This window comes from Falco biarmicus, chromosome 7, assembly GCF_023638135.1.
Source record: "Falco biarmicus isolate bFalBia1 chromosome 7, bFalBia1.pri, whole genome shotgun sequence".
NCBI lineage: Eukaryota > Metazoa > Chordata > Aves > Falconiformes > Falconidae > Falco > Falco biarmicus.
This window is the reverse complement of record NC_079294.1, coordinates 37,503,046-37,529,722: the sequence shown is the minus strand read 5'-3', so window position 1 is coordinate 37,529,722 and position 26,677 is coordinate 37,503,046. Positions and strand designations below refer to the sequence as shown.

Here is a 26,677-nt window from a genome sequence, read left to right as displayed (position 1 = left end):
GCAGCAGCAGTGCTGATAAACCTACACAGATTCCCAAGGAAGATGCGCAAGTAAAAGGCCTGTGTTCAGGAAGAAGTTCATCCCCGGTTTGGCGATCCGAAGAAAGCAGTCTTCCTTTCCAGACATCTTCTAGAGGCTTGAACAGTAAGTGTGGCAGTATGCTAAAGAAACACGGGTATATTCTTGCAACTTGGTAATTTTACAAGGCATTTGGGAAGTTAGCTGTTAAAAACCTGTTTCTGATTATAAGTAATTTTTTTTTAATGCCTCAAATACAGATTTACTCCTAAAGAACCTTTTGAGAACACTAAGAAAAATACTTAAGTACAATCTTTAAATATCCAAAGTATGATACTGGTGGACTTTTTAGAAACAATTACATACTTAACAGGTGAAGTAGGAAGAGAGTATTTCAGAAAACATTTAATATGAAACCTTTTGGAACTTCCATCGAATACAGATTTACATCATTTTATCAGAACACTTTTTCAGTTCAGACAACAAAGTGCACTGCTGGGTGAAAAAAATACATTTGGAGGAGTGCTTAAAACAAAGGAAGTGAAAGGATAGGTGACCATTCACCTGAGAAAGTACAATGACTGCCCTGAAATGTCTTATTGCTATTACAAAATGGAGTTTTCATGGAAAAAACCATACTGAGCAGCACAGGCATGGGCAGAGCACTGAAAGCCAAATGAACTCCGGTAGCACCTGGAGTTCTCAAGCCATGGTATGATACAGAATATACAGAGAATAAAATGCAAATTCAGGAACATCTACTACATTTAACAACTATGATTACCCTTTAAACTAGCATAATCAATACCAATGCTTAGGGGGGAAATGAGGGGAAGTCTGCTGCCTTCACAGACTACAGATCACAAGAACTAACTTGCAAAATGCTAAGGATTTTGCGTTTTCACCTCGGGTCAAATCTGAACTGTGTACTATGAATAACTATTAGCTCACTGCAAATTTAAAATGCAAATTTAGGCTCCAGTTTAAAGCACATGTTAAGTACATGCTTAAGTGCTTCACTGAAATATAACCATAAAACATCAATACAAAAAGTCAAGTAGATAATGCAGGATATTATCTACAGAAGTCCTCGATGAAATAAACAAGTATCACTAGGAAACAACGCATAAGAAATCTCTTTGTTCTAGTTTGCAAAATCAAATCTGGCTCACCACAGCGACTGTTAAAAAGTGGGGACCATCCCAGAGTAGCTTCGCGTCCTACAGAAAGCTAGCTGGCCATCAGAGAGTTCATCAAGGGAAGTTTTCCACACTGCATGTTAAAAGAGCGACAGTGGACTCCCTCTGCAGCAGAAGCTACAGACACGACTGGCACAAAGCCATAAAAAGCAATACAACCAGAGCCAAGTGGAAGCAGGCTGGAAGAGAGCTGCAAGGAAAAGTTTTAACCGCTACTGCCTATGGCTGTAGTTTAGCAAGTTGGATGTTAACGATAAAGGAGTTAAGTAGCCAATTTGATTCCCACTTTTGGGTTTAAATACTGTGTGCGCCCAGAACACAAAGGACAGTGCTGCCACACGTGCAGCAATACCTCAGACGGCACAGACTTGGACGTGGCGACTTGCCTCAAAATACGGTCATTATTTGAGAATCCTTTTGTGCTTTCTATCAGTCTGACCTCACCTAATGTGGAGAACTTGGTCTGAAAGAAAAAGTCACTAGTCAGCATTTAGCACATCCTGCTCATTCTGTAGAGGAACAGTGGAACAACAGAGAAGTGTTCTTAGCTGCAATCAATACTCATAAGCCAAAAGGACAAAGATACAATTTTAGTAGTTGAGCAGAAGCAGAAGAATGGAAGCGTTTACCCAAATTTTAATGCACAAATCAACTACACTTTTAAAATTTGATTCAGACTTAAATAATAAATAGCTGGGCAAAATATAATGCAAGACTTACTCAGTAAAAGTGAATTTTTAATAATCTCATGAGTTCTACTTAGAAAACAGGACTAATAATGTTCACAACCGTAAATCCAAACCCTTCACACACTGGTGGTTTTTTTGTTTTTTTTTTTTTGCTTAACACAGCAGTGAACTGTAAACCTGCATTTACTGGTTATCGCTTCAGTTATTTTAAATATTAACTCAAGTGTTTCCTCCTTGGCCATTTCAATTTTTAGCACCAAAATTAGCCCAAAAAGAGGTACTGGTACAGCTTGATGTTGTAAATGGATTGTTTACATATAATACTTTATATATTATACACACATACTGTACATTCACACGTCCACACAAACAGGAGGCATATTTAAATGAATATATTCTGTGTTTCAATTTATGTCAAAGACTTAGGAGCAATGGAAATAAAGCAGAAGGGGTAATATTTTACATAGTAGGCAACTTTAATGCTGTAGTGCACTTATAAAAAAGTCCAACTCTCCCTCCCAGCTCAGCAGCTTTTTTTTTTTTTAATATCACTATTCAGAAGGATGCAGAAGTTATTGCCTAAATGTTATTCTATACATTTCCATCGGAATTCTCAAAAACACTTGAAATTGCTAACTAATTTACAACTTAACTATTTTTTCCTGTTACAGCTTTAACTCATTGGCAATTTTGGAAGCAATGTTTTTAAAAGCTATGGATGTTCCTGATATCCGCTTAAAGCGAACTCCATTCAGGGACAGTCTTGGCAGTTTACACACCTCCATCTCCCACTGTACAAGGTTTTCCGCATGCCCATCCCCATGGACACAGAAAAGCAAGAAACGCTCTCTTTGTTCATAGTCACAATTATTGGCATCCAAGACCTTTCGTATTTCCCTCATCATATCATTGGGATCCATGGAGCTGGTGGTTTTCATGCTCCAGGTAAAACGCAGTGACCGGGGCTTGGCTTCCTTGTTCTCATCCTTCTGATCCACAGCTACATTGCGGCTGAAAGACAGGAATTTATTAGTTAGCAGGGCCAGCTACCTTCTCCACGCTTCATGTTAGTAAAGCAAACTAAAACTCAATGCACACTACCAGTATTAGAGCAGCATCTAGAGGCTCCGGCTGCGAGCAATGCCCCACTTTCCTAGCTGCTGTACACACAAGGTAAAGCATTAGCTGCTGGGGCCGAAACAAAGGTATGGTACAACGCATGACACAACTGGAAGTCACTGGAGTCAGGAGCACAAGGGGAAGGACCTACGTGCATTACCTATGAATTGATTTTAAGGCAGGTTCTGCTCAAACCCCTATTCTTGGGCCACACGGACAGCTGAAACACCTGTTCTGTGCTAGAAGTTTCTGGAACATTCAAACAGTGGCGACTTGCACCAAAAGGGTGCTTAGCCCAGGTCATGGGAGTGCCAGGCCATGGGAGATGCCCGCTCAAGCCCGTGCAGAAAGATCCTAGGGGTTCCTCTGTGTTGCGACGGAGGGAAGACACAGTCACTCAATATGAGTGATCAGCAGACTTCCCTCTGTGGCAACACCTCTGCACCTCCTCCTGTGCAGCATGTTGCAGACCAAGCACTGGGAGGGCCCGCGGAGTTGCACAGTAGTTAGCTGCAAGCAGGAGGAAGGACAGCAGGACCAGGGGCCCATGCCAGGGGTCACCCACCTCCTGCCCCGAGGTCAGCAATACGCTGCCCAGTTCTGAGCTGGTTCAGTTTCACTCTGGCTTTTCTGAACTTGTACATGTTTGAGAGGATCACCACACCATGGGCTACTGGGGTTACCTTCAACAGGGAGGAAATACTTTATCTCTAAGTTGGTCAGTAACTTGTTTAATACCAACAACCACCAGAAGTAAAGTGATGAAATCTTGCTGCTACAAGCTATGCAGCTCAGTGCCTTTGAGGCTGCAATGTGGGAAGGAGAGTTTGAAGTCACTATCAGACACCTCCTCAACCTTGCTGGTAAAGACAGCGAATTAGAGGGTTACGATTACTGTCACATTTCTAAAAGATAAAGCAAAAAACATTGAGGCTGCATTTCCCAAGTCTGCAACTTTTTTTTTTTTTTTTTACTAAAAAAAACCCCTCTTCCTTTGGTAATGACAGTTACACAGAAATGTTCCAGAAATTTCTAATTTGCAATGGCTCTTCTACTTCAGTTAAAATCAGTGGTCACGGAGCTGAAGAATAAGGAACTACATTTGGATCGCCAGAGAAAAAATGTGACAGATTTGCTCTATGAATATTGGCGTGCTGTCAGTCACCTCTTCAAATTCACTTGTCCTCAGAAAAGAGAATGTCATGCTTAAGCATTTTCGGAAAATGCTTAATCTAACTGACCCCAAACCACGCAGTTTAGGTCTCACATTGAGCTTCGAAGTTCATTTTACAATATTAAGTCAAGCTGCTCTTTACAACAGTTGGCAATGAATTTCTGGTTACACAATGCTTTTGTTCTACCACCATTAGGGAGGCAATTATGAAGAAAAATAAAAAGTGATAACAAGGTCAAAACTAAATATATTTCTCAAAGATAAACCTATTTCATAATTTTACGTTCTATTAGAAAGACTGCCAGTAACTGCAAGTCACAGGATTATGATGTCAAATTCAGCTATGTGATTTGCCAGATGTTATAAAATTCAGCAAGCGAATTAGAGTGCTTTGTTTTAACTTTAAGTTTTTATTTTAATAAGGCCGTAATGGGAGAACATCAGCTTTTATTCAATGCTCATTTTATTTTTGAAAGCTTTTTGTACTTGAAAACAGCTGCCAAAACCAGCACAATTTTGATAATTTCTACTAATTTTTTTGATATGCAGATTTTGGAAGAAGAGTATAACATGAAAAATACCGTTTAACTAGCTGTGATTTTGGAGATGAGAAGTATCTTACCACACTTCAATGGTTATTCCACGTTTGCAGCCTCACTAGAGACCACTTACCTACACATCTACAAGACAACAGCAAATTTTAACAACTAAAATGCAAAAACCACACCACACAAGGGAAAAGGCAAGAGGAAAGATGAAAGTTTAGAACCAAGTCAGTCAGTGCTTTACTAGCCGTCTTGCAGACAGAAATGCTTCTTTGTTAATTTCAAAGCCTTACACAAAACAAAAGCTGCTGCCTGAAGCCACTATGCCACATAATCAAGGGGGGAAAGGTTCAAACTCACCTAAGGAACATTTTAAACAAAAATTTTACCCTCACCTTGAGCCCTCAAATCTCCCGTTCCTCTCATATTCAGTCGGGAGCCTCATTGAAAAGAATGCAGAAGCAAAAGGAAGTGGGAAAGAGAAGACAAATCTTACACTACAATATACAATATCTGAGTAGTTGCTAAAAGATACTGCAATCATACCACAGGTGTGTTAAAATACAAAGCGACAAAGATGTAAAGAACTTCATGGGTTAGACCAAACTCAGAATGTAACACATTGCCAAACCAAATGGAAGTCTAAACGCTACAGTTTTTAAGATGACCATAACTAACTCTTACAGGGTGTGTTTATATATATTAATACTGTAGAATTCAATGAACAAAGTTTAACTTCTAAAAGCAGAAAATGTGAAACAAAAGTTACAAAGCATATTGAAGTTATTGCATTATTTAGTAAGTACCTCCTAGAAGAGGAATAACTCCCAATTATTTTTAGGCTAATGATCTTTAGAAGTTTTATTTGGGAATACAATATACTTTTGAAAAAAATACTTAATTTACAGACAAGTCTGGTCACCCTGCATGCACAACAGATCTGAGGTATTAGGTGTTTAAACAATACCAAATACCTTAATGCAAAAAGAACAAGAAGCATATACATTTTAACAAAAGTTTAGAGGCAAATCCAGGATTCTTGAGCTGTGGTAACTCCATGCTGTTAATTCCCACACCGATGCATCTTCCGCATCCAAGAGTAAGCTTAAACTTTCTGTCTTCTTGCATCGCTTAAAGCCACATTGCTGATCACTACCATTTTTTAAAAGCCCAGTATCAAGCAGAATTAAGGGGAAAATAATCTTCCTCTACCTTCCCATTATTGCGGTACCATGGTTCAACATCTCAGTGTTAATTCTGCTCAGAGGGAAGCTGCCTTTGTAAGACTCTTACCAAGACTACTCTAAGCTAGTACACAGCTTAACTGAATAACGTGAATTATTAAAGCACTTTGATTGACAAGTGTCTAGGGACAGGAATGTAAGACAGCTTATTTTTTTGATGCACAGCAGTATTTACACGAGGGTGTGTGGAGCATTACCAGACTTAATTTCCTCCTTTCCTTCCTTTTGAGGGTCATGGTGAGGGACCAGGATTGCGAGATGACCCTGTGCAGTCCCTGCCACCAGGAAAGACACTGTGGCAGTGCTGTGAGGAACGTGGTGGCAGCACTTGCTGCATAGGCTATGGAGCCTGCTCCCTGTTCAAAATTCACACTGCTATTGCAATAGAATTCAGTTAAGAAAGTGGTAAGTCACACAACTATGAGCTGCTTGTCACAACAGCATCTAATCAGAACCCTCCCTCTGAGGAACTGCACAGCGCAGTACGACAGGGTCTCTGCTAGGAAATGTTCACCACTGACTAACGAACAGCTGTCACAAACAAAAAGGGTAAGGGAAGCAAGAAGAAAACAACTGACAAGTCCTCAACTAATTCACAGTGGGGTTTTAATGGTGGTTATATTCATGAGATCTTGTGCTACTTGCCTATGGAGGATACAGGAGAAGGTAGAAAAAGATTTTAAGGCCTGCATATACAATCCATGAACAACTCAGCAACTCTGTAGGACCAAGAAGGTGGGATGGGAAAACCATCACGTGTACCAGCTGAACAAATCCATGCCTTTCAGATGATCTGGGCAAGGCTTGTTTTACTGGGCAAAGCAAGCAACTAGTTCAAAGACACTGCTCAACCGAAAAATTGAGAGTACTTGAATTTTGAAGAGCCTACTGTGTTCCTACGAAGTGAAAGATGACAGCTTTGTTAAGAGCTGCAAGCATTTAGGGATTTCTGGGTTTTGTGTGGGTTTTTGTGTTGTTTTTTAAACTTGCCAAAGGTTGTAGAGAAACAGGAGCATAACCAGTTGCCCCAACAATTAAGCCATACTGTTGACTGGAATCTGTCCAGAAATGTCTGCGAGGAAAAATCCCTGATGATGTTCTTAGACCCTTTTTAGGTTGAAATTCAGCCAAACTGTTCAGTTTTTAAACCACTATACTCTCAATCTAAGAAAGGTCATTATTTACCAAATACCTGCCACTTTCAAATAATAAACACTCTTTCACAGAAGCCTCTCAGAATATCCTTACTTTTCCCATGTTTTTCCATGCATCAATGTTCCATTCATTTAGCACAAGAAACTGCATTTGGTGACGTGCATCTTCAAATATGAGCCATCATGCCAAGCTTTGGAGGGCTGTACCAGTCTCTCTAGATGCTCCTTTCTTCACAAAGGACATGGTTATGGTCCAGTTCCACAGCCCAGCACTGGTGCTTTGGGAACTGTTACTCACTGTACTGCCAGTATTGTTTTGGTAGCTCTGCAAGTCAGATGCAGCCCGAGGCTTCCTCACTGCTAATACAACCCTCACTTCTGCGGGAGCTGCAACTGGCTACTTTATGCTCTAGATGTTCTGCTTTTGCTTGTATGTTTACGTAAATTAATTTTATGAACCAAGATGCTCCTTGGTCTTGAGAATGGAACAAATATATAGGAAAGTTATGTTTTCACTTGTCATGCAATGCCTACACACTACCTCATTTATGGTTTGTGAAAGGCTTTCAAAAATAAGAATGTTTCCATACATCTGAGTCATGCAGTGTTTTCTGTTCTTTACATCTTTGTACACTCTGTGTTAAAAATCCAAGTAGATACAAAGAAAACTGTCTAAAAAAGATGTGGAAAAACAGCAAAAAGTGGAAGATGCTAAAATAAGATCAATTTATGGAAATGGAGTAAAGATGCTACAATAAAATTCAGATCACAGAAATTGATTTTTGCTGTCAGAAAAGAAGTTACACTTCCACGATATGCAGAATGGCAAGCACAGGGCATGGTGCAAGATATATATATATTTTATACCTCTGAGTACCAAGTACAGTATTAGAACTCAGTAGTTTAAAAAAAAAAAAGAGCGAAAGATTATCTACTTTTGTTCAGCTCCCTAGAATGATGCTGCAGTACTATATATACACATGCTGTTGAGTTACAGTAGTTCTTTCAGTATCAGTGACAGTGAGCTTAGGTAAGATTCACAGCATATAACACAAGAAGAAACTGTCAAAACTCCCAACATTTTCAATTTCATTTTGTACCTACATGCAGATCAAGTATGGAGGGATACCACACACGCTTAAAACAGAATTTAAAAAGCACAGTCTAGTCCTGTGTAGGTGGTGTAAGCCTTAGCAAATCTCTTATTCAAAGACATATTCATGGAAGCTATAGCAGCTATTTCCACAAGAGTCTAAGATTCCTGGCCTCAAGTCAAAGGAAAATGTTGAAAAACATCAAAATATTAGCTTTAAGTCTCAAATTTGAACAATAACTTTCTAGCTTAATATTGTACTCATACTAGCATTTTCCATCTTTCTTCAGAGCAGCAGTGTAACAAACTTACATGCATCCAGTTGCGGAGATTGCACAGATCACAATCCCTTTTTTAAAAGCAACGTGACTACAGAGGCTCAAAAGCTCCCCCTCACAAAGCAGTACGTATCCACAGCTCACGATGCACGATAGGTTAAAACTATTGCTACTGCTCAGTTTCATCTGTATGCTGTGTTGGATGGTTTCTTTCCTTAAACTAACAGTTGGTGCATGTTCCTTTTCTCAAGTAAGCTTGTGACAATGCCAGCCAACCCAACCAACACCAGTTCTAAACAGTCATTTTTGGAAGAGCTCCGATTATTGTTGTTATTCTTCTTCTTGTGGTATGGAATTTACTTGTTTAGTTGGGTAGGGACATTTAGACTCAGACTGTACACAATAAACCCAAATTCAGTCAGCAATTTACATATCTTGGGTCTCCCTAATCTAAGTATTTCCTTGAAATGGTCTGACAAACTTCAAACCATAATCACATGCACAGACTTGCATTTTCAAAGTTAAAACAGACGTCTGTTTTTTGGTACTGTCTCCCTATTTTTGATCAGTAGTTGGAAAATGGAAGTACCATCCCCTTTAAGAAACTCCGAGATATGATACAAATAAATAGAGTATTACAAAGTTATACTGGAAAATCTACCTGCAGATCAAAATTGCATAACCAACTTTCATGAGTCATAGCGAATTAACGAGATATATAGCAAGCTGAATCATTCTCAAATTGTAAAACTAAATTCAATCTTTTGGGCGTGAAATGTGAATCAGACTTCTGAGCTTTTCCCTTTTGTTAACAAATTTGCATAGACGTTATACTTTTTGTTTATAACTGAAGTGCTCTATTTGCAGTTCACTTGTAATTCACTTCAGCAAAGGCATCCCATTTTAAAATACACAGCCACTACTGCACCTTCATTCAGTCTTTCATGCAAAACTCTTGAGATTCACAACTCTGTTCAGTTTGCTTTCCATTGTATCAACTGCAGAAAACACTTCAGACTGATTTTTACAAAATATCATAAAACAAAAAGATAGAGAATGTAAATTTAGCATCACTTACCTTTATTTGCTTGCAACCTTATGTTTTGTTTATACTTTCATCATTGTTATCAAACACCTCATTCTTCAAACATAAGCATGCTAAGTGTATTAGTACAGAGAACAGAATTACTTTGGCACTACCAACTCTATCAAAGAAAGAAGAATTCACAAGGCATGCTTAGCATCTTGTTATACAGGTGCCACAGATTCTTAAGTATCATCATGAGTTAATGGATTTATTCTATGCTTTCCTCTCAAGAGAGAAAGTATTTAGTCCTCAGCAGAAAGTTTAGTTTTCAGAAAACCAAGGCTAGAAAGCCAAATCTGTTGTTAATTGCAGGAGCCACTTTTTTTTAAATATAAATAAATCCTACCTTTTGATAAACCTGAATGACATGTTTCTAAAAGAAATTAAGCCAAAATAATAATTAACAAAAAGTTTTGTACAAAATAAATTGAAAAAGCCATTTAGAGCGAAACATGCAAAAAGATCTCATTTAAAATGCACAATGAAATTACACTACATACATTCTGAGATTAGGCAGATGATTTAGGGTCTAAAGAGTCAAACTCTTAGCATTGCTACTTCCAAACTTAATTTTTCTGGGAAACATGGCACCAATAGTTATTAGGAATTAAAATACGTACTGGTGTCGAAACACAAACTCACAATCTACAAGGTCACATAAAAATATGTTTGGATCTTCTTCATATATTCCAAAGAGAAAGCAAAAATCAGTAACTCTTCTATAATTAGATCTTGAGTATCTTCAGTTAGGTTTCTTCCTTCACAACATTAGGTCAGCCATGTTGTGCCAAAAACTGCCTTAAGTATTTAGTTAATTTAGTGCAGAAGCTGTTAACAATGGCCTACACCAGAACATAAGTAGTTCATAATCAAAAGGATTCTGATTCCCCACAGAGAATGCTAGAATAAATTAACAGGTTTTACGGGTTTTTTAAAAAAAATATTTAAAAAGAAACATAACCATGTCCTCTGATGGCACTATCCACCTCCTTACTAGTTTGTACAGCACCTAGCGTAACAGAGCCCCAACTGTAAGAAGTCCTCCAAGTGCAAACTTAACCATCTGTAACAGTGCTATTGTGTTACAACTGTATGTTATTTAATCAAGTCCAGATGGAATTTAAACTATTGTCAAAAGCAGTGCGGAAAAACTTCAAGAAAACCACATTGCACTGTGAAAGCTGAAACACTGAGGTAATGGTAGAAGTTTGAATGCAGCCTAAACAAGTGAGCGAAAAGCTTGCAAGTTCACAGTTTGAGCGTCCACATTTGGAACATCAGACAGAAAATTCAGTCAGGATATTACGAACAAAAGCACAGACAGAAAGATGTGCCAAAAGGATCTGTCTGATTAAGACTTCATTTGAGAAAAAGCAGATGACTTAATTCTTACAAATACCAAAATTATTCTTTTATCTGTCCCTATGTTTTAATTTCTTATCTGTTATAATTTCATATAGCACAGTATTCCCAAGGAAGCGTTAGCTAGAAGACAGCTGAGCAGGGTAAAACATTTACCAAAGGCTAGTCTTCGCGTTATTGCTTTTCACAGAAAAAAAATCTCACATTTTAAATAAATTCATTCCCTAAATTGAAATCAGCCAGTTGTGAAAAACTAGAGTTTGGTTTAGCATTATTTTATAGGAATGGAAGACTATGAAGAGGATGCTGAGAGGGAGGCATGTATAGTCACAGAACAGACAGGAAGGAAATGGCTTGGTGCTGATGTGACATAAAACTTAAAAGAAAAGCAAGCAGGCCAAGATTACAATAATGTATTTCAAAAAAGTTCACATGATGAGAAGGATACAAAAGCATGGAGATTACCTTAAGAAAAACAAAGCCTCACTTCTGCAAACACAAGCTGTGGATATCAGAGTGGTCTGAACTACACAGTATGTGAACTGACAAATTTTAAATGTAGAAGAAAAAGGTGGTTTTCAAGTTTAGGGTTTGTAGGAACTAATTTAAATCATACATGGATTTGAAACTAGAAGTCCAATTAGAATAAAAACTTAGTGCAGGAACACCTGCTTAAGCTAGGCTTTGGCTAGACCAACATACCTGCACACCGAAACCCGAATCTGCACATGAACTAAAGGTCAAAATAGGAGTCAGTTTCTCAAGGTTTGACCAGACTCCTGTCTAAACTGAAACCATACTCCTGCCACTATTTTAATTATGACCTATGCTAGCACTGCTGCCAAAAGAAGCTTTTGTCTCCTGCCTCTACTCTTTCACCTGCAGTATTTGTGTACTGCCATTGTCCACTGGCAGCCTAAGTTATCAGAAAACATAAGCTGAGCTTCTAATGAGCTTCTATGTCAAATATCAAGACTGGAATCCTAGTTTATGCTGTCTACTGATAGACTGTACAGTAAGGGTGAGCAGCTTTTGAACTGGAGTTGAAATGTTCAGCTCTGCAGCATTTGTATCTCAGACATGAGAATGAAGAGCACAAAGGAAACAGCACAAACTGTCTCGCTTTTTATCCCGTTTGATTCAACTGCTAAAAACAAATGGTTTCTGTAACCAAAAAGACCTACAAAAAAAAATTGTAAGCCAGTGCATTTTAAGCTGCAGAATTTGTTAAGCCATTAATCAGAGAATATGGATAAAACCACCTAAGCAATCAGCTACTAGGTATTTCCACCACCCGATGACAAGGAGATGTTGCATTACCATTTCAAGAGACTTACCTTCTTGTTAGTTTTGAAGTTAGTTTACTAAACAGGTTAGTGGAACCCCTGGTTCGAGTCTGTGAGAGCGGTGTTGCTTCATGGGACAGACTGGGGGAGGCTGGCGGTCCATTGTAGGTAGCAGTACGTCGCTCCCTGAGCTGGCCGTGGAAAGTGCTCCGACTAGCCGTTCCTCTGGGGAAACGAATACGATCAGGTGTGGTTGCACTGCTAATGCTGTGAGTTGAAGCAACAGGAGTTCTTTGATCGGGAATAGTGCTAGAGCAGAAAACAAAAAACAATGCTAGAACTTCTTTACAGAAGCACTACGGTTCCGCAGGAAACACAAAACACTACTACAGTAAAGCATAAACAGACACTTTTATATAGGCCAGGGTTGGAATATCAACGCTATTACAGCACTGTATGGAATCAAAACTTGTAAGAAGTTAGGATTAAAAGGCTGCCGAAACAGAAACCTACATAGGCAGAAAAATGGAACAGGAGTGTCCTGGAAAAGACCAGATAAACTAGGCATACAATGTTTCACTGAGAAGACTGATAAAAGAATAGACGAGTAAAGTTTCCTCCCAGGAAAGAGAAGCAATAGGTAACTTTAGTGTCTCTCCCTCCACATTCTATATATACATCTTTGAAAATCTTACTAATTTGAAATCCTACACAAAATTTTCTACAAGCAAACCACTCCGAGTAGCGAAGTCCTTCAGGATACACAGTTAAAGTCTCCAACAGACTATGACAATAGGGAATGTCCAATACTCCTAACACTAGGAAAAAATTAAGGTTCATTATTGCAGGATTATGTCACAGACAGCCTGACACACCACAAGACAAATGTAAACAAGACTGAAAAGATGAGGAAACACACATCTTGTGGGCAATGTATACTAGAACAATCTAGGACTAAAATTCCACAGCACAAAGTTAAGAAGCAGTGGGTATAAGTTAGTTTCACAACGATTTCAGATTCTTACATAGGCCTGAAGTTATCTGCGCCATTGTCTATTGGAGGCAACATCATCTTCGTGTGCACAGAGGCTGACATGGACATCGACTTCTGATGTCGCAGCCGAACACTGGAGAAGGATGTAGTACAAACTGAAGCAGGGCTAGCTGCGTAAGCGAACATTTCTGTCAGGCTGTGAGGGGGTTTGGGTTCAGGCAGAGGCAGAAAGAAGAGCATGATGGACCAACAACAAACTACTGCATAGAAAAAAAGCAAACTTTTCCTTCTATTAACTGATTTATCAAAGAACACGAACTCTAACAGCCCTCCTTGATGTAAAGAGCAGTAACTACCCTACGCTCCCCTTAAAAAGCATCCTTACTATAGCACTTGACATCTATGAAGTGATCATGCTCTTACCATTAGCATTAATTTGGTGTGATACCCTCCTTGATGTACAGAACCTGAATAACCCAGTATTCTGTCCCAAAGAGTAGTATAAAGCACTGATGTAACTCATACTGGTCTTAACATTAAAAAAATGCATTAAAAAACCCCACCAATTGCACTTTCCACAAGACTGATGATGGCTTCATTACTGCAGCGAAACACTTTGTTTTCAGAATGTGTCCATGTTAGAAGGAATTGCTGTAAGGTGGGCAAGCTGTCAAATTTCGATCTACATCTGATAACTGAGGGACTTCACAGGCACAATTGAAAACAACAATATCATGATCTTTAACAAGTCCAGAGAGGCCCAAACAAAAAGGCTACTATTAATCAACCTGTACATGTAGGAGGCAATGAATAACACTTGGTGATCTCTAGAGAAAGAGCTATGACTGCTGAAAAGCATTTCATATTGCTTGGCCATGGACCTTAAATTCTCTAAATTACCATTCAGGCTTTGAAGGAAGGTATACAGCGCTGTCTTAGCAGAGCGGCCAGTAAGCTGCCAGCTGTATAATATGTTAAAATAGAAGCATGAAATCTTTTTCTTTCTTTGGGACACAATAGTCTTTGCAGCCTTCACACTATCTGATAATGGTAAGTATGGAAGAAAACTGAGAGGCCACAAGATGTATTTGGCCTTTCAGCCTACACCACCATGTGTCATTCATCTTAAGTTCACTTTAAAAGTATGGCAATTCTAATTCAAAAATATTGTTTGAGGTTAAGAAATCAGTGATTGTCAGTGACAGTTTCATGACACTGCATGTTCACTTCCAAGCTACTTCATGGTTACACATACTGAAATTCGAGTCCTGTTATCTCATTTTGGTATGTCAGACTTTGGAGAGGAGAATGTCAGTCCAGCTACAAGTATCAGCTGACCCACTTCTCAGGCTTAGCTCTCACAAAGCACTAGCAGAAAAAACACCTTGCAGTTCAGACATCAGAACTGCTGGCTAAAACGGTTAGCAAAATCTACTTTCTGTTTTGAACTTCTCAGAATCTAGAGAACTTCATCTGAGTCATGCATGCATCTCCTTACAATGCTGAATCAAGCAGGCTGCCAACTACAAGCACTACTACAACAAATCCTGCAACACAGCCCAGCTTTCACATTGCACCCGGGTATTGAGAAATTGTAAGGAAATGAACACTCATCTAAAAAGCAATACCCCAAAATGAAGTAATCCCCAAATAATTGGTCACTAGCCTCTCAAGCACTTCTAGCTCCTCTCCTCTCAATTTGTTGTAAAAGATAAAGAATCTAGTTTCACAACACATTAGACCCACGTTCCATTTAGTCATTTGCCTCCAAAGATGTAATAACTAAAGGTTTCAATAAGGCAGGAGAGCACATATTAAAGCATTTATATATCTTACTCTAAAGCCTTGCTAGAAATCATCTTCCTTGGATTACTAGCCTGGGAACACAGAAACAGCGTGCTAACATTCACCAATTAGTGCCAAGGCTTATTAAAAATCTGAGGCTGTTGTAAATCATGTGTTACAAATGATTTCAAGCAATTGCCTATCATTATGAAGAGCGTTTCACGAGTCCCCAAGTGCGTTAATTAATGCTCAGACTTTGGAGGAAAGCCAACCGAGTCATCTCCTGCAGAATGCCTGTGTCAGCCACACAATATGCTGAAGTAGGGATGTGAGACTTAAAAACCCTTTGCTTCTACCAATCTGGCACGGGGTCTTCAAAACTACTTTCTCCAACATCAAGTCCACTACCTGGACTATTGATTCTTCAAAAGCTTCCTTAGTTTCAGAAATAGTGCCTTCTCAGAATTCAATGTGCAACATAGAAACTAACACTTTCTCTATGGAAAGTAGACTTCAAATGCACGCATCTTGCACGCATCGTCTCCCAAGTTTTCACTGGGTCACAGCTACAGGAAACCTAAAATCCAGTCTCTATAATTACTCCTGCCTTTAACACGTCACCAACAGACATTTCAAAAGCAGAAAAAGCATTTTTAACAAAACTCTGGATTTATACAAAGCCCAGGTTCTATTTCAGATCTTGTAACCTTGACAAGTTTCTGAAGTTACTTTCTGCCAAGTTGGGTGTATAATTAGGGATACTACAGAGACACCTGAAGGCAGGCAGAATTCATTCTGAAGAGCCAGTCCCATCAACAGCCATGTTGATTTAGCCTGCATTAAAGGTCCCTGCATTTCACGTGATCAGTTAAGCCTTTGTCCAGTTACAGCAACAAAATATATTCAGATGTAAATTCTGAATTCTGTGCCAAATCACAGTAATTCTGAAACTGTGCCAAAACAAATGTGCAGTTTAGTGTTGAAGCATTTCAGACAATGAGAAGTCTCCCAACTGTAAAACAATTAACAATGCATTCTTATTAACTTTTCTCATTTTAACCCTCTATAAAGACTAACAAAGTAGTAATCAAAAGTATGCAATAAAAAGCCATGAAGATTTTTTTTTCCCTGACAGTGAGAATACAAATGCTCAGACATTTCAAATGACCCAAACAGAGGGCGAGTCTGTAGGACAAGTAAATGAAGTTTAGATACCATATTGACAATAAAAGGTAAAATAACGATAAGCAATTATGGATATAAAATAGAATGAATATAGTTGCCAAGTAACACTCAATATTAACTTTGAGCTTCATGCCCATATGTGACAAAAAGCAGAAAGGCAATAGTTTGAGAAACTCAAAGCTGAGGGGAAAAAAATAACTTCAAAAGACATCTTCTTAGGAATATGAAGTTACTCCTAAATTAAGGGGACATCTGTATCTCAAGCATTCCTAGTAAGCAATATCTAACTTTAAAAAATGTAATAAAGAAATTGTAGACAAGATAGTGCTAAGATATTAGTTTAAAGATGAACAAATATGTTATTAAAACAAGAAATCAAGTGATCAAATCTGACCAAAACTATTTTGGACAGAAAGATTCATTTTCCAAAGAGAGCTTGGAAAGAAAAAAGCTATTAACATATCAAATCAAAGAAAGGATGATGAGCTTTAATCTAAACAAACTTGGTAACATTAACAAGGACTAACCAATGAAGGCTGAGACAGACACACTAAAAGACAGTACCAAATAGCCGTGCTGTACTTCACAAGACAGTTGACTGCAGGCCCAGGTGGCCAGCTAGACTTTTGGCACTCTTCAAACTTATACTTGACTTTTTCCTTAATCACTTTCAGTTTGCAGAAAGCTAGGAGGAAGAGACAGGGTCAAAGTCATGTTCTTTATCCCTAGGCTCCAGGAGTCAAACAAGGGACAAAACAGACTTTCCATTCAACATCACAACTTCATCACTCTTCCTTATAAACTGCTGAGAGGGTGAGGAAAAATTCTGTGCAAAAATGGCAGATCTTTCACCAACTTCAATACGAGCTAGAAGAAAAGTATTTTCTTCCCACCCTTTACAGTATATCACAAAATTAGGAAGGGGTGGAGAAAATCAGGAAGAGTAGGAGGGAGGTACACATTCCTCCAAGCTTAAGCATTTTTATTAAGTACTAGCTATCTGGGTACTCTCCTGGCAATGGTCAGCTACTTAATCATTGCCAGCTTTCAAGACCAGTAAAACTCCGTGAACAACAGTTGGTTGGATCTTAAAACACCTCAGCCAGCCAGGAAATTCATTGGTATTCCTCACAATTGTTACTCTATACCTAATGTCTACATTCACAATTATATTTATTTTCTACAGCTCTCCTCGATCTTTGTTACACAGGGAGGAAGAATGGCACTAGATGTTGCTACGGTACTAACCCATGAATGGTTAACTCCAATTCCACTGCATGCTGCAGTCAGGCTCTCATTCAGCAAAGTAAGAAGAAACCTGTTATTCCTCTGACTGTTTTCACTCAGAATATGGAGATATTAGTGCTTCCCTTCTCAAGATGAGTTCTGTAAATACTGGGAAGCAGACTACAAGAATATCAGTAAGGAACGTTATTAGTCCAAGACAATGGCCTATCACAGTTTCACCTTTGCTCAGGAAAAAAAAAATAAAATAAAATCGACTTTCTCCCTGAGACTTAATCCCAAAGTATAGATTAGAGTGAAATGTAAAAAGAGAACGGCCCAAGAACGATGGACTTTGTAGTTTGACCTGAATAAGCCTCTTCTACAAGCGTATGTTGTTTGGCCACAGCAGTTAACAACTGATTTAAGATGAAGGCTGTACAAATATGACATGTACTTAATCAGAAATTAGGAACTTCCTTTTACATTCTAAGTATAAAGACTGTATGAATTAAGTATAGGAAAAAAAAAAATCCCAACATACTTACAAGCGCTCCATAACCAAACATCTGTACTCACCTTTCATTAAGAATTACACTAGAATATTACCGATTTTTAAATTAGACATTACAACTTTTTGGAAGTGTGAAGACGAGGGACAGACACCATAGGAAGACATTTCATATACCTGTTCTCCTTGCCATTTTGTATCACTGAATGTCTATCAGCAGTGGTTCTTTCACTACAAACGTAAGTGTTGCGCCGCGTCATTGCTCCAGGGGCAGTATTATTCTACAATTAAAAAACATAGGCTTGTTATTCCCCACAAAAGGCTTTTCTGGGGTTAAGTTTACATACAGTTGAAGTCTGTTTTACTTCATGCTAGTTCTACATAGTTATAAAACTTACAATAATTAAATAAGTTAATACACAGACACTTTCCAGTATTTTTAAGCAATAATGGAATCAGAAAAAATAATTCTAACAAGCTGTTCTTCTCTTATGTTGATGGCTCAAAATTAATTTTGCTCAAAGTTTTTAATTACCAATGTTCTAAATTACAAATTCTCAGCACGTATAGCATTCATCTACGTCTGGATAACTTATGTCTTTATGGTCTATTTTTTAAATACTTTACCACTTGTAGATTGTAGAATTTTCCTTTAGTTAAAATCATACCCTTAAACAAGACAGGAAAAGCAAAGACTGAAGAAACAAATGTGGTAAAATTCAGTGGGAAGGTAAACATGGACTTTTTAGTATTAAAATACTATAAAACTACACAATTTTTAAAAACAGGGAAGAATAAGTCAAATTAAAGAGACAAATTGCAGAGAATTTTAATAAGACATTTTAAAAAATATACATCTAAATACAAGCATAATACATTGAGGACAAGTGAACCAGGGGAATTTAAAACTACAGACCTTACTTTAGAGGGGAGAAAAGAAATAGAATTACTTTGCCTCTGTCTTTACAGAGAAAGAGGGTGGAGATATGCCCAAGTTGGCGGTCAATTTTCCAGGAACGACTGAGAAGCTGGGTAATTCACAGATAACAGAATTATAAAACGTTAGATGCAATTACTGTAGGAAAAGCATGGTGGTCCAGATAAACATGCACCCCCAGGTTGTAGAGGAAGTAAAAGCCGGCAAGCCTTATATTTTTTCTTCCCACCCCAAGAACATAACACAGGTAACTGCATATGGTTGGAAAGTGGAGAAAACCTTTAAAACTTTTCTTTAAAGAAAAGGATCACGGGGCAAAGCAGGAAGCAAAATAGACTATTAACTTTAAACATCACTGCTGGGGAAAGTCTTGGAGGAGGCTAGCTTAAGGGAACAACTGGTCAGCACCTGGATAAGCACATGTTGAGTAAGGATGGCCACTAAGAATCAGGCAGGGGACATCATGCTCAACTAACCTTTTGGAGCTCTTTGAAGAATTACTGCTATGACAGACAAGGGAAATTCAGCTGATTTTAAAAATAGCATTAAGAAAAGGTTTCACATAAATGGTCACAGTAGAGAATCATGGGAAGGATAAAAAAAAAAAAAAAAAAAAGGAAAAAGTAGTTCAAGCACAAAAGGAGAGTAGCCAAACCTTTTTTGTTTCTGAACCTGAAATAAAACTGTTAAAGTGGAGTATTCTCAATAACCAGCAAAAGCTCTTCCAGTGCCGTAAGGCACAATATCTGCTATATGGGGTGTCTCAACTAACATGATCCCCGAGCTGCAGATTTGACAATGAAGCCATCTTGTCTGTTTAAAAGATTGGTGGCCAGTCACGCATCTTTACATGAATATACAAATAAAAATGAGAAAGTCGACTGTGCAACCTTCTGGCGTTAAAAAGTACAAAGAGTATCAAGAGTATTGTAGATTATCAGAACTATTAATTAAATCATAAGATGTAAGTAGCTGTTTTGTGGGTTCTCAGGTATTCTTCACTGGATATTCCTTAGGGACAGGCACGTGCCAAGCATGAACAGAAGTCCTTTTAGCCCCTTCTTTGTACCTCACTCCTCACACATCCCTGCCTTCGAGTGTGTTTATTTAAAAAACCCCGTAACCACATCATCCCTGATTCTTCTACTTTCCTCTGACATTTGTCATTGTACAAACTCTCCTCTCTTTACTAAACTTGCCAGCAATGAAAGCTGTGCACCTAAGGTGAAGTTTTGTTTATATGTTCTTGAGAGGTCACACTGCAAACCAATGGTACATTGAAGTACTGCATGTTAATATTTGCAGATCATTTTGTCCTGTGTTTCTGAACATATTAAGAGAATGAAGCACCTAGAATATCTGGCAGTTTTTCTGGTGAGAAACACACAATAATGGGTGGCTTCCTTCTTTCCACCTGCTCCCTTAGAACATCAGGTATTTGTTTCCCTTGAGAAGATACCACATAACTTTAAAATGTACTGTGATGTTATACGTCAAGAAAGACAAGATGACAATCTGTGCTGGATCAAGCTTTGAAGACTATGCGTTTTCAGCTTTGGGAGTGGACAAGTTTGGGTATTCATATCTGAAATCAGAGGACTCTAAAGATGCACTTTCCCAACTCCTTCTGGAATGCAAAGAAGTATCAGTATACATTTTTTTATGTTTGGCTCAGATTTCAGAGGTTGTGAAAGGAGATCTAAGCATTTCAAGCTCTCAAGTTTCAGTTTTAGGAAGAATACAGCCTTTGTACTGGGGCCTTTACACTTTTTAGCGTAAGACCTTTCATGATGCATCAAGGAAGTTCTTCAGCTACAACTTTTTTGTTCAGCCAATCTACAGACTATTAATCTCTGGACATGACTAAGTTGCACAGGTGCACAGCACAGGAAGCCCCAAACTGGTGTCAAACAGCACTACAGACCCTGATGGAATGACAACCCTTAGGGTCAGGGCTAGCTGCATAAGTTCAATCCTCCTGCCGTCATCTGCCTTCTTTGCAGGTGGTGTTGACACTTGCAAAAGCACATGTTGAGACTTCTGAGCACATGCACAAGGTTCAATCACGGCACAAAGGATGAATTTGTGGTACAGAGTCCTCCTCTTTCCTAGTTTTGTGTCCACTTTTAGGCAAGGCTATATTCACATTAAGAGAGATACCAAGGTGAGGACTGATCAAAGACTTTCAAAGAATCAGCTTCGGACTTACAATAATGAACCAATCTATTTACTTAAGAGCACTAGTATGTTTTTTGGTCCCAAATGATTTTCCAAACATACCATCTGTTCCCCTATTCCAGTTTTCTTAAAGCTATACTAAGGGCTCTGGGCAGCCTTATTACAAGCATTGAGGAAAAATCCAAAGCTGTGACTATTAAACAAGGAGTTATTTGTTGCTGCTAACTATGCAACCCCTGTAGCAGGTTTTGATTATGGATTTGATATTTGCCTGACAAACTTGAGGTTTTTGACATGCACTTGTTTAGCTTGCAGAACTAGTTTGCAAGAGTTTAAATGCTCTGTCAACTTTAGAAGTACAGCTTAGAATCCCTTACTTCAAACCCAGACTTAGCTATCCGCTCTAAAATCACAATACTTATCCTTAAGTGCATGCTTGTAAGCTTTGTTATTTTATAAGAGTGGCACGCAACTGGCTAAGGGTCTCCAGTGAGGACCAGTTCTACTACTTTTGCTGTATCTGTCAAAGTAATAATTCATTTTAAACAGTATTTTTCTACCTCTTCAGTGATTTTTTTTCTCATCATATCACTGATTTTAGGACTTAAGTGCTCAGTGAGAACACAAACTCATTCCACCTCAAACTTTCTTCAACTTCAGGACAATATGGTAACTTCAACATTCTTTTTTTCCTTCTAGATGCATGCCAACACTGTAAGAAATAAAACTCCCTAGTAAGTTCCAGGAATTGTGTAAGAAGTCAGTGCTTCCCTCCATCCCCAAACGTCAGAAAGCAAAAGACTATATCCAGCAGGGAAAAAAAAACCCAAACAAAAAGGTAAAAAACAATCAAACAGCTTCCACTGTCTGACAGGAAGAGCTATAAACAGAGAATTTTAAACATTGACTGAATGACATGACAAGTTTGATTCCATCTTCACCACCTTGTACCACTGTTTGCAAAAGATCACTTGGATCACTGCGCACTGCATCAGAAGAGAGAAGTATCCTATGGTTATAAGCTCAAATTTTATTGCAGCTATAGTAGTTTGAAATTTGAAGTAAGGCTACTGGAGTAAATCCCCAGGATTTGGGCATGATGTAGAATAACAGATCAAAATGCTAAAGGTACTAAAGGTAAAGAATGTTGTAACTGTGATATGAGGCTCTTGAATAAAGCACTACACAGTACTGAAGTCCAATGTAGGACAAAACTGATTTGATTATCCTATCATGTAAGTATAAACAAAATCTGAATGGTTTCTGGACTGATCAAAAACCAAGGGAAAAGGCAGGGGACCACAAAAATCAGAGAAGGGTCCCCCACAATCATGAGCTTTTGTTCACATTTATGAGTAACAGCTGCTACCATAGAAGATGTGTCTTCACATGTAATCTCTCTGCCAAAACCCTCCAGCCAAGTCACTATCAGCCACTGAACCAACTGACAATACAGTGCCAATAAAGTAAAACAAATCTTATTTTACTTCTTTTGCTTCAGGTTGTTAAAAAGCTGTGAGCTCAGAAAGTTCTAAGTAATGGTGCTAAGTATATGACCAAATATTACAGCTTTGTGGGATAAATTGTTTTTTTTTTAAAAAAAAAAAAAATCACTCCATTGTAAGTTGAATAAAGGACTGGGAGGTTATTTCTTCTGAAAAGGACTTTTTTCAATACAAAATCCTGACGTTTTAGAAATTAAATGTTACACGATGAGAGTTAATGAAATCTGCTTATGAAAACAGATTTCCAGCTTTGCCTCAGAGGGAGGCACCACAGAGTATACAAGTTAAAGCCAAACTGTACAAAGGATTTTCCTTCTTTTGGCACACTGCCTACTGCTCAACCCTGTAAATTTACTAGTTATGCACCTTGTTTTTGTTGTTTCTGAGGTTTAGGGGCTGGCGGAAAAAGCCCACAAGGACAAAAGGCAGACACTGCTTTTAAAAATGGGTTGAAATACACTTTGACAGGTTTTAGAGCTACATTTCTTTGATAATCTTAACATACACTAACTATGACCTGGAATAGCATGTTGAGAACAAAGATTAGGTGGCTTCTTATACACATGAAACTATAAAAGAGGATAATGAAATTAGAGATTTCACTCTTCTGTACAAAGGCCACAGAAGAGTAATTGGTGATATCACAACAACTCATATGAAATTTCAGGGGACAGCCTTTGGGTTCAGTTTCTTTTTTTCTTTTTTTTTAATTGATCTTTAAATACCCAAATTATCTCTGTTCACTAACAGATATCCTACTAACTACTTCAGGAATATAAAAGAGGTAACTTGAGTAGCTGACTGATGCAGGGGAAAAAAAAAAAAAGCAGCAGTATAAGATATTTACATTTACTCTTGATGAATGAGAAGTAAAATCAGCACCACTAATAAATCAACGGTTTGACACTTTTTCACCCTTCAAAAACATGTAACTTTTGATAAATAAGTGTTTCTACTTACACTAGGAACCGCTGAACTTTTCTTACGTTCAGGAATATCAGCCTTATTGGGATTGCTGGCATTTCCAAGCATTGGACTAGCCGGTGCAATTCCTCTTCCTGCAACAGCACTACTGCTGGATTTTCTTGACTGAATTCCTTCCTCTTTGAGGTCACTGTCTGTAGTACTAGTCTGGCTTCTTTTGGGATATGCCACTACTGAGGGGATGGATGGTCCAGCTTAACATACAAACAAAAGAAACAAGTTCAGTAGCTGTTTTTCACTACAATACAAATGTATTCACACATGAGAATCAATGTAATTAACACTGGGAATCAGAGCTGCAGAAGCTCATTACTGAAGTTATCGAAATACTGTATTTTAGAAGACAGTAAATACTACTTCATTCCCATGAAAGAATTAAGAATTTAATGGAGGTTTCTGGTGTTTTGAGTACTGACACTGGTTTGGCCTGCTAGGGAACACCCTTTAGAGTCATCTCTAAGAGACTTAAGTAATTACCCACTCATTCAAATCAGATGATCCTTCATTAACATGAAGCTGGCACATGCCATTCAAACCAATTTCTGATAGAACTGGGCTCCTCAGACAGGTACCTGGTGACACAACCCTTGATCACCAGCAGCACTAATGGCCAGCTGACAGTGCCCCTGTAACAGCCCAGAAGCAAGGGCAATTTGCCACCAGCCTCCCTGGGTGTGCTGGGAACAAAAAACTGCTCCAGCATACCTGAGAATGAGGCAGTCCCTTCAACAGTCCCGAGCTCTCTCTTGCTTTAATAGGCTCCTGAACACTGGGAAAAGCCTGTGGGGATGTCAGGATTGTGTTTTCTGCTGTCAGTTACACTTCCTCAGAAGAGGATACATCAAGATACATCAACTTCGTAGTTAGTGTTTTAATAAAAATGAATCAAAAAGTGCATACATATATACGCACACACACATATAAAAATACAAAAATATATAAAAGCATCACAAAAAACCAGCAACCGTCATCCCAGGAGAATCCCCCAAGGAAAGCAACCTCTGAATGCACTTGAGGTATTTAAAAGTAGGCCTAAACAGGCTCCTTTTATGAGTTAGCATCTGAGCAGGAAAATGTTTAAGATAATTAGAAAACCCTGAGCTACTACCTTGCACACTCATTAAAGAGAAGAGTTCTAAGTTTGTCTGAGTCACTATTCTTCAGAAATTTAATTCCTGCAGAATTAAGTAGTCAAGTGACACTACCCTCAGGAAACAGGAAACAAGAAATATTGGCAAACTGACATTTCTTCAAGTTTTAGACACAAGCTGACCTACTAGTGTCAAAAGAAACAAAAGCTGAACAGACATACAAGAGCATGGGGGAGGAGTGCTGTGCTTTTCATGAAAAAGGGGGTTGCCACATTCTCTTCAATTTGTGAAACAAGAGTTTCCCAGTGTGGTCAGGAATGCAAGGGGCAACACAAGGCAGAATAAGAGAATTAAGTTGGTGTATTCAGCATTCCATTTTGAATGCTTTATTACATAACCAATTTTAAAAAAAAATCAGTTATTCAGTAAATTATTTAACCACCATGCTGTGAGCTACGCTGTTGTCATCCTCCTTACCTTTGGGGGATGGAGACAAATGCAGAAACCAAACAGAACTGGAAGTCACTATATTCTGCAACACTGAAAACAAGAATTGCTCACCATGATCACTGTACCGCCGCTGTTTCTGGCTAGAAGATATGCTTCTCTGAACTTTGTGATGAGGAGATTGTCCAGTGCTATTATTGAGATCACTACTTGGCCTAACTTTGGCAAGTGAAAGATTGCTGCTGGAGCTTGAATCACTCGCGTCCAACTACAATACAAATGAGAATATTAAAACAAGAAGTTCACACAAAACAAATCAAACGTCCACCACATTACGGAAGCAGTAACAGGGAGGCAGAAGGAAGATGGCTCTGGTACACAGGAAAATTTGTGACAGCAAGGAAGTTGCTTAGAGGTCCCAACTTCTCTAAAGATTCTTGTGTAACTGTCCTAGGTAAAAACTCAGTAGAATTTGCAGTAGTGGTCCTCAAAAGACACCAGAAAATGAAAATTCATCTCTACTTTCAGTACTCTCTCCTCAGAGTTCTCTAAGATTTTAACAGAAGGAGAGGATACTTTTCATAGAAACCACCACACCAACTCCTCAAGCAAAGAAACCAAGAACAGGTTACTGATGCCAAGCCCTCTCAGCATCCTTTGGAAAGGTAATCTGCAATGCAAGACCTTTTTTTAGCTTGACTGGTCCTGCTCTTTGGTTCTCTCAAAATATTTACAGCTGGCTTATTCACACTTGAGCTCCTAGACTAGACAGGACAGTAACTGGCATACGAAGTCCTTCAGAGGACTAACTGCTGAGCAAGCAGAGTAGTTTTGGGGAGCCTAAAGGCAAGAGCTTATTAAATCAGATCAGGGTGAGAAGAAACACAGCATCATTAGGACAGTTGACACTGATGATTAATGTGCTTTTAAGTGTAATGGGACTTTGTGCAGGAATGCAATGCCTATAGTTACTGACTTAATTTTTGCTTCTAACTTTGCTAAGGACACCAATTCCTTTGTTTCTTTGCATTTGTAAGAATGACACTTACTTCTGATGATTTCCTTCCTAGCAGTAAGTATGTAGCTGTAATTTCATCATACTTCATTTTACTAAGGGATTCTTGAATTTCTTCTTGAGAATATCCCATTCCTACCATAATATCTAAAAACAAACACACATTCTGTAAGTAATAGAAACACTCAGATGTTTAGGCTGGCTAAGTTCAAGAGAAAGAATGGAACATTTAAAGAATTAAACAAAACAATTAAGTGTCAGAACATAAGCCTGATGAAATATCAATATTAGAAGATTAGTTACTTATTCCAAACAGCAAACAAATAAAGAGTGATGGAAGAAAAAAAACCACCAACCCACCCACATCATGCAAACAGCATCATATTTTGAAAAATACTCAATTACCTATTCTTTTCTGGTCCGAGATGTCTAGTTCTGGTTCAACGAAAGGTTTAAGTTCATCCTCCTCATGCCCTGCGTTGATCCACCTGTCCTTCATAATTTGCTATAAAAGAAAGGCTTTTTAGTACAATACACGTAGCAGCAAACAAAAGGAGCTAATGAAAGAATTCC

At 38.4% G+C, this 26,677-nt stretch overlaps 1 protein-coding gene across 16 annotated transcripts in view; it reads right to left on the bottom strand.

Annotated features, from left to right (window-relative positions):
- Positions 1-408: 408 nt before the first annotated feature.
- The window catches only part of MARK3 (microtubule affinity regulating kinase 3), a 63,550-nt gene continuing 37,281 nt past the window's right edge, over positions 409-26,677 (bottom strand). For 2 of the 16 annotated variants that reach the window (XM_056347719.1, XM_056347717.1), the window contains 10 exons: positions 26,510-26,609; positions 26,139-26,251; positions 25,204-25,357; positions 23,528-23,745; positions 18,125-18,228; positions 13,274-13,438; positions 12,300-12,557; positions 9,947-9,973; positions 5,140-5,184; positions 409-2,917 (listed from right to left, as the gene is read on the bottom strand). In XM_056347719.1, the coding sequence (XP_056203694.1) occupies positions 2,572-2,917; positions 5,140-5,184; positions 9,947-9,973; positions 12,300-12,557; positions 13,274-13,438; positions 18,125-18,228; positions 23,528-23,745; positions 25,204-25,357; positions 26,139-26,251; positions 26,510-26,609 (1,530 nt within the window). In that variant the 3' untranslated portion in view covers positions 409-2,571. The remainder of the gene's footprint in view (positions 2,918-5,139; positions 5,185-9,946; positions 9,974-12,299; positions 12,558-13,273; positions 13,439-18,124; positions 18,229-23,527; positions 23,746-25,203; positions 25,358-26,138; positions 26,252-26,509; positions 26,610-26,677) is intronic. The other 14 variants (XM_056347727.1, XM_056347725.1, XM_056347733.1 and 11 more) reach the window with 10 other exon arrangements.